Source organism: Selaginella moellendorffii, unplaced genomic scaffold (assembly GCF_000143415.4).
Source record: "Selaginella moellendorffii unplaced genomic scaffold, v1.0 SELMOscaffold_35, whole genome shotgun sequence".
NCBI lineage: Eukaryota > Viridiplantae > Streptophyta > Lycopodiopsida > Selaginellales > Selaginellaceae > Selaginella > Selaginella moellendorffii.
The window spans coordinates 542,470-551,050 of NW_003314296.1; the positions used below are offsets into that span (position 1 = coordinate 542,470).

General features: G+C 42.7%; 1 protein-coding gene across 1 annotated transcript; it reads left to right on the forward strand.

Annotated features, from left to right (window-relative positions):
- Positions 1 to 3,332: 3,332 nt before the first annotated feature.
- LOC9657190 (succinate-semialdehyde dehydrogenase [NADP(+)]) lies at positions 3,333 to 5,849 on the forward strand. Its single transcript, XM_002977637.2, has 16 exons — positions 3,333 to 3,462; positions 3,536 to 3,623; positions 3,695 to 3,766; positions 3,822 to 3,863; positions 3,929 to 4,042; positions 4,090 to 4,161; positions 4,219 to 4,365; positions 4,428 to 4,583; positions 4,656 to 4,766; positions 4,814 to 4,903; positions 4,959 to 5,036; positions 5,113 to 5,208; positions 5,271 to 5,342; positions 5,398 to 5,506; positions 5,576 to 5,636; positions 5,696 to 5,849. Exons 1-16 carry the CDS (start codon positions 3,395 to 3,397, stop codon positions 5,802 to 5,804), a joined length of 1,485 nt encoding a protein of 494 aa, XP_002977683.1. The 5' UTR covers positions 3,333 to 3,394; the 3' UTR covers positions 5,805 to 5,849.
- The last annotated feature ends 2,732 nt before the right edge of the window (positions 5,850 to 8,581 follow it).

Consider the following 8,581-nt stretch of genomic DNA (forward strand, 5'->3'; position numbering starts at 1 on the left):
AATCCCAAGTAAATTCTCTGTAGATATTTCAAGAGGCTAAAGATGATATGCTAGAGGATTTAGCCAGTTCTAGAAAGTGTAATCAATCACCAATGTGCTATCCTTGCACCTCATTAATCATTTAAGGATTCTAGCATAGCTAAATATGTGATTAGCATGTTGATTAGCCCTAATTTAATCAAAATTAAAGTGGAGCAGAGTCACTCTTAGCCTTGGCTATCTTCCTCTGAATTTGGAATGTTCACATTCTCAAATGTTGTCAAATACTCGTTATGGTCGCTCCAACTAGGATTGCCCTTGTTGATGCTGATGTGGGCACTCCAATAACAGGGTTAATGACTGGTACTAATAATTCTTCATGCTAGTGCTCTTCTCACTAAGAGAAATTGGCTCTGAATTTCCTGCTTTCCAGACAAAGATCCTTGCCTCTTCTAACGTCTAGCTGTTTTATCTTGGTTTTGTGTTTTCCTCCTCTTTACTTGCTCCAATTTTTCTACAGCTTTTTCCAAAGCCTCTCTTTCTCTTGCACACATAAATCAGGAGAAGATTCTTGGCTTCTCTTGCTCAGCGCTCACTCTTAGCCCACGAATGTAATCTTCCAGCACAAGATGTGAGGCCACTCACACACCCTCCAAGCAAGATCAAGTTGACTGCAAGTTAACCCCAAGAATGACTCCAAAAGAAAGCATTGTGAGCTAAAAACACAATTGAAAATCCAAGGTTCTTCCATTGCTTATTTATATCACACTCCATTACTCTCACACCCATGCCTTCTTTCTCTCCTTGCTTCTCCTTCTATCCTCCCACTTCTTCCATGGTTATCTTCCCATGTGTTTCCTCTCTTTTTAGTCTTTTATTACACCTCTTAATGCTCTCTCCAACCCAAGATCATTCTTCCAAATACAAGAACACTCAATGCACTAGCTAGCTCTCTGTTTTTTTCCACACTCTCTTGTTCTTTCCCTTGCTTTCCTTGCATTGGTTCCTCAATGAATCATATTGTCCTTCTAACTCAAGCTATATTATTTTTCTCTAGGATTTCTAGGATTTTTCTTATTGAAAATCCTTCATTCCTTCACCTTTTCTATTCCAAATCAAGGTGAAAACACTTACCTTTGCCTCCAAGTGCATATTGAAAGTGCATACTGTGGGAAGCTGACAGTAGTCACATACAAGTTCCTCACTGACTTATGTTAATATTTATGATAATAAGATGGTCCTAACTGAGAATAGGTTTGTTTATATGCCCAACTAGGAAGTATAGGAACTAATGAAACTTTGTTATTTTACAGTCCTAATAGACATTAGCAACATTGACAAACTTGAGAAAAAGCCATGGCATAAAAGTTATCTTTCAGTTTATAGAAAATTAGATTCTGGGAATTTTGATTCTTATTATTGAATACAGCTGAGAAATCCTTGTCGAAGACTTCATTGAATGTTGAAGGAGATTTGTCTTCCCACAGTGAGTCATGCATGTATTTTCTTAGCTCTATGTGTCCCTTACGTCTCTTGTCTTCAAGAGCTCACTAGAATTTCTCATACCAAGATTCTGGAGTCAATTACCAAGTTCTCTTTGTCCGTGCCAGTTGATTACTTTGAACAGGAGAACCTGTGTCAACTAGGAGTCAACTTACAATGTCCTCTGAAAACACGCTCACTGGACTATTTCCCTGATGGAGCCCTTGTGGAGGTGTGGTCAACACCAGTTTTGATCGTGGATGGATTGTTGCCTTTACACCATGCATCAACCTCCTCATGCTGGAGCAGCAAAGCACAGTATAGAAACTAAAAAAAGTGTTTTTGATACACACGTGGTTAGATTAAAGAGTGTTATCCAAATGCCAGACAAGTAGACTACTGTGCATGGTGAGCTCACCTTCTCCTAGCAAGGTTGGTATTTTGTTGTAAAGAGGACATCTAGATGAAAATAACTCATCGTTGACCTTTTGTCTAACACTCTGAGCACCTTCTTGGTCCCCAAATCAGCTCCTACTAATAGATCAGGGTAGGCAAAATTTCGAAGCCGCTCTGTCGGGCTTGTCATCGAAGTACGTAACATGCAATCGCTCCCCCCGACTTTGTAGCGCTTGGCGGCAGCCAAGAACACTCTCTCCGGCATGGCAGCCACGAGAGCAAGGTCTGGATCGCGCGGTCGGCCAAGCCCCAAACCAGCAGCGGCGAGGCCCGGCCCTTGCTCCAAAACTCTCAGCACCAAGTCGTGGCGTAGCCTAGTCGCCAAGCCATCTCATGTCCAAGCCAGAGGTCTCGAAATGGACGACGAGATGAGGACTGGTTTGGAGGCGATCGAGAGAATCAAGTCCGAGGTGATTCACCGCGAGAGCCAGGGTGATCGCTTGCTCGAAAGCTGGCCGCGGGTTGAGAAGTGAATGCTTCGCGGCGCTTGACGCTGGCGACGAGCTCGGACGAGAGGAGCGGCGAGTTTCCTGTGAGATACTTCGCGTCGGCCACCACTCCATGCTTTGCCAGGAACGCTGCAGCCTCCACGTCCGAGAGTCTCTGCGTCGCCGAGACTCTGTGGAGATGGCGGTGATGGATTTCTTCGAGCTCGCAAAGACGAGGATTCGTGTTCGACGTGTGGAAGTCCGTTCTTAAACTCCACAGAGCGCTCGAGCTCGTCCCAGCCATCGGAGATGCAGTACCAGTGATTGTCCGACTCGCGGAGCTCCGTGATCAAGTAGTGGAGCTCGTCGAGCGTCTTCTGGAAGGCGATCTTGCGCTGGATGGCAGCATCGTCCCAGAAGGCAAGCCACAGCGCCGAGCGAAGCGCGAGGAAGAACATCGATTGAGGGGAAGGGACGGCCGGGAGATAGACAAGCCTTCGTCGCTCCACTCCATGCCTGCGATCCATCCCGAAGTCTCGCAAGCATCGCAATGCCAGCATCACCGCCCCACTACCAACAGCACCATCGAGCTCGAGCGTTCTTGCCTTTGGCAGCGCCAAGAACTCCTCCAGCAAATCCCGAAAGCATGCCCTTCCTAGCAGCCAGCTTTGAACGTCTAGACGATCGCTGCTGGGCTCCATCAAACTCGGCCACGGTATCTCATAGGCGACGCCCTCAGAAATCGCCAAGATCATGGATCTTTCCCGATCGTCCCACTTCTAGAGGCCAGGTCGAGGAAGAAATCGTGCTGGAGCAGGCTCTATACGAGCTGTGAGTTGTCGGCATTCAGCCAGGAGTTTCTGCTGCATCGTATTATAGTGTGCATTTGTTCCACCTTCCAGAGCTCCAAGAACCCTAAAACAGGGGGCCATCACGGGTTTACTGTTGGATTAACGTTAATTTAAATTCTAGGGCTTAGGGTTTATATTGGGAAAATGGAGCAATGCGGCATTCTTGCGCTCCTCCAAATCGATTGAAAGTGCAAGCTCATGGCTAGTTTCTGCAAGATTGTCAAGCGGTTCTATCGTGCCAACAAGCCGATCAAGCCTAACACATCGTAAGTTTTTTGGTTTTCTCTTCCTCCGGATTTTTTCATTGAGACTTCGCAAAAAACCTTTTTTTTTTTTCAGGTGGCCTGGTTACAGAAATGTTCTTGATATCACGAATCCGGCTACTCTGAAGAAAGTAGGAGAGTTGCAAGAGGACACCATTCCTGATGTACACATTGGTTTTGTTTTTCTTCTTCTTCTTCATCTGATCTTAGTTCTCCATTTTGTGTGGTTTTTTAGATCGAAAGAAAGCTCGAGTATCTACACACGGGGCTCAAGCGCTGGAAGCTTACACACGTTGATCAACGAAAGGTCTGGTGATTTTTTTCCCTCTTTGCACACACACAAGGAATTTTTCTTCTTGCAGGCGGCTTTGGAAAAGTTTGCTGATGCTTTGGTGACAAGAAAGGTAGACTAGATTTCTCTTCCTCGGTTTGCTTCGAGCAGTAACAATCTTCTACCTGGTATGTCTAGACGACGCTAGCAAAAATCCTCACCTCCGAGACAGGAAAGCCGATATCTCAAGCAAGGAGCGAAATTGCTGCGACTGTGGATCGGATTCACTACTTCGTCGAAAACTGTGAAAAGGTAAAAGCGTCATTCATTCGAAGTTGTCATCTTGGACGTTGTCCTAGGTGATTGGAACGCAAACGGTTCTGGAAAGCTCCAGATTGAAGGAGAAAGTACAGTATGAGCCGCTTGGTGTGGTAAGCTTTTTTTTCCATAGCACTGTAAAGAAAAAATCCTGGTCTCACTCTTTCCAGATCGCAAACATATCAGCATGGAATTATCCTTACTTCCTCTCTGCGAACGTTTTCGCCCCGGCACTTCTCACTGGGAATTGCGTGCTTTACAAGCCCAGCGAGAATGCGAGCCTCACAGGCCAGGAGATCACAGACATGCTACACAATGTATATAGAAGATTTTTCTTCTTTTTTCTCTGCAGTTTTTGCTCTAACTTGTGTGGACGCAGGCTGGGATTCCAGAGGACGTGTTTGTCATCTCTAGCGGAGGAGCCGACACAGGATCCAGGATTGCTGGAAATAAAGACATTGGTGGATTGTTTTTCACGGGGTCTTACGATACTGGCTTGGAGATTGCGAAGAAAGCCTCTCCAAACCTTGTCAAGGCAAGTACAATAACTTAGATATCATACCTTATGGGTTTTTCTTCTTCTCTTTTTCTTTCTTTGATTTTACAGCTTCAATTAGAGCTTGGTGGTAAAGACGCTGCTTATATACGTCACGATGTCCCCAATATCCTAGCTACGGCAACAACAGTCGCGGATGGAGCTTTCTATAACTCCGGACAAGTAACCTTTCTAGTTGTTTAATCTTCATTTCATGCTTTGTGTACTAGAGTTGCTGCTCTATACGAAGAATATATGTCAACAAGCGGGTCTATGTTCCTTTCATGGAAGCTTTGAAGAAGATATCTCATTCGTACAGGGTAATATATGAATCACCAATTTCTGTTTGTGGATGATACTCTTTTTGAACAACAGATTGGAGATCCTACTTTGGAGGACACTTATATTGGACCTCTTTGCACCAAAAAGCAAGTAGAAAAAATCGGAAAACTGGTATTTACTAGAGCTTTTCGAGATTTTTCTTACTTCTTTTTTGTTCTTTTCATTCCTGTCTCGGCCATCTTTGCAGCTTGCCGAGGCAATTAATCGGGGTGCTCAGGTAGACGTCGGTGGCGACACCACAAACAGTACTGCTCACAAAGTCGGCTACTTCGTTCCTCCGACGGTAAAATTTTAAGTTTCTTCTATCTTCTGAACGAGGGAAAACCAAGGATGGCTTTCTTGCAGATTCTAACAGATGTTGATCACCAAATGTCGATTATGCGGAAGGAAACGTTTGGTCCTGTCGTGGGTGTGATGGTAAGATTTTGATTTGTTTTTCCACTAGGGTCTTGAAGTGGAGAAACTCTCGCAGTGCGTGGAAGACGATGACGAAGCCACCACTTTGATGAGCGACACAGAGTACGGTCTTACTGCCAGCGTCTTTAGCAAGCATCTCGAAGACGCAGAGGCAATTCTAAATGGTTCGCTCGAATTCTTTCTTGTTCTAAGTGATGCAAACTCTTTGGATTTCTTCTGTTTATCTTTTGTAGAGTTGAAGGTCGGCACCGGCTATTGGAACTGCTGTGATCGGGTCTCACCTCGCGTACCATGGTAACTTCCACTTTCTTTTCATTGTTCTTGATTGCTTTCACTCCGGAAATTCATCCCAGGTCTGGAAGAAAAAGGTCTGGTGTTGGCTCCACGCTGGGAATCGATGGATTGAGAGCTTTTGTTCAACCCAAAGGCTTCTTTTGTCATGAGCCAATGGCTGCCATTTAAAATTTAGAAATTTTATTTAAGCGTATAACTTATATTACTTCATCATTTAGTTGTAGTGGATAACTCCCAATTTATATACAGTAAATTTTTGCTTACTAATATAATACATTGATAAGTAATTAACTCTAATAATCTTCACAAGTTTTAATAAGTAAATAATTATCTAGAATAAATAATTATTTTTATTTTTGTAAGTTGTACTAATAAGTATATGAAAAATTATTAAAGTTCATAGATTTTTTAATTCATAGATCCATATGTCATTTTAATAATACATTGTGAGTGCATGGAATATAGAAAAGGAATAAATCCAAAAACCTTAGTTTATATATAGAAGCAAATGGTCTAAATTGAAACCAATTCAATAACTATCAAAATCCCACTATGCTAATATTAATGTGTGACTGTTAATATTCATATACAACACATAGCCATACACTTGGACCTTCCTCTCGAAAGAATAAAAGGCATTTAGGGTTCTTTAGTTGATAGGTTGGGATCTAGAGGAACATCATAAAAAGGCACAATTGGATCTGTAGGTGGTATTAGTTATTCCTGATCCTTTTATATAAAACATTTCAACTGTTGCATATGCATAATTTCTAGGGAATTGACATGTTAAACATCATGTTAAATCTCATAAACTTATAATCTAACTTGCCACAACACCTAATACAGTCCCTCTTCCATTGAGCAGGGAACCCTTTAGACAAATCATATGGGAAAATAGATTAAAAGCAAGTCATCCATTTTATACTTTGTTAGAAGTTATAGCATTGTTGTTGTCCCACTTATATATAGCTTACATATTCAATAGACTCAGCTTGGACAAATGGAAGAATGCTCATCAATACTAATCCTAAGACCTAGCATTGCTAACTCATAGTAATCGCAAAGGTAAACTCAACTCTATTGGTAATATTGGATCATAATCATATAGAAGTTTATATGGTGAAGCACTAACAAAATTCTATACCCTTGTGACATATGTATACTAAAAAGATGGCGAATAATCATTATAATGTAAGCCACAAATTTTTCCTTTCCAATTTATTAGTTTACCTCATCTATCCAACCACCATGGCCTTGCCCTTAATTAAGTTCCCTCGCCAAGGTTCCCACATATTGTACCAACTCCTATTTGGTCCTACTTGCTCATTGCACAAGCAATAAAATGTTAGCCATCCATCCACAGATTCCCAAATTATTTCCTAATCCCCTTCTCTGAGTTAGACTAGAATTAAGATTTGGTTACATTCCCTGTAGACACAAGCAGCCAAGCACACCAAGCCTCTAGATTCCCAACATCCTTTGGTACAACAAAATTTGATCATAGGACCCTCTAAATCCCAAGCCTGGATGCAACACTTGCTTCGAGACATTAGGGGGAAATATTGTGGCTTAACGGCTCAGTATGGGTACCCTTACTCCCCCATTTACATCTTGAAGGGAAGGCCCAAGCCCCTAGAAAGGGCGAGGACCAATGAGCCACAAGGTACTCAAGTGAGGCATCACTCCATATGAGCCGGGAGCACCATAATTGATTTCCTTTCCAAGAGTGGGAGCTGCTTTTGAGCACTTTTTTGGGTGGCCCCTCCGGCACCACCTAAGCTAGTCATAAGATTAAAAAAAGACATTCAATGTGGGCATCGAACTTCTTTTATGGGTGGTGGAGTTGTAAGGAACCAACTCCCCAAGGTGTTATAAGCTGAAGGATCCCCGAAAGCACGACCAAAATGATAAAAAGTTCATCGAGATCGAGTCTGAGACGGACTCTGAGACCGAGTTCGAAACCAAGTTCGAAATCAAGTCCAAGATCTGAGATTGGGTCCCAGACCGAGTCCAAGATCAAGTCCAAGATAGAGTCTAAGGTTGGGTCTGAGATCGAGTTTGAGATCAAGTCTGAGATCGAGTCTGAGGTCAAGAACGAGTTCAAAACCAAGTCCAAATACTAATACAGGTCATGGGGTGAAAGCCCAAAGCATATGTTTTCCAGGAGGGGGGGCTGCAAGGGGTTCCAAAAGTATAATAGGGATAGTGAGGTTCAAGAATCAGTTTTGAAGGAACTCTCCAGTGGTGCTTCTAAACTTCCAAACTGACTTGAGGTTAAGACTAGGGCCAAGAGGCCTTGGGTGGGAGTAAGCATTGTTGACCATATCTCCGGCATCCCCCAACTTAGTGGTGTGCCTAAGTTAGCCTCCTCAACCAGAAGCCCATAACAATGGAATATAAATGTTTCTATACCCCTCATTTCACCACGTTCTAGTATGGGGTTGGGACTTGAACCCAACCTTGCTTTACTAGAGGGTTGGGATTTGAACCCAACCTTTGTAGAATACATTTACGGATTTAACATCCTTGTAGGGAGTTGGGTGTAGTTCCTTATGCTTGGTCGACCTAACTAACCCATGCTAATTAGTTTACCTTCAGCACGCTTTTGGGTCCAACATACGACATTGCTCAATTTCTCAAACAGATTCTTTAATTGAATTTTGCATAAGTATATAAAGTTTTACCTTGCAAAAATTCCTCCACTAAATCTTGTGCGTTCACTAAATTCTCCTCTAGTTCCTATATTGCTTCACAATATAGAAATTCTTTCCACTTCACATGAAACTCTGTAGCACACATAATTTTTACCTTTTATCCTATGGTGATTTACCATAAGATAACACCATGAAGCGAAACCTAAACCCTCCATATGCCACATGTCATATGCCATGTGTCCATAGGACAATGGTGTGAAACCTGAGGTCTAGGGCCTTGGGCCATTGAAC

Bases quoted from the DNA above. Each gene is read 5' to 3' on its own strand.
- LOC9657190 (XM_002977637.2), top strand. From the start codon at position 3,395: ATGGCTAGTTTCTGCAAGATTGTCAAGCGGTTCTATCGTGCCAACAAG. The intron at 3,624-3,694 runs GTACACATTGGT...GTGGTTTTTTAG, and splicing joins AAGAGGACACCATTCCTGAT to ATCGAAAGAAAGCTCGAGTA. The intron at 5,037-5,112 runs GTATTTACTAGA...CCATCTTTGCAG, and splicing joins TAGAAAAAATCGGAAAACTG to CTTGCCGAGGCAATTAATCG.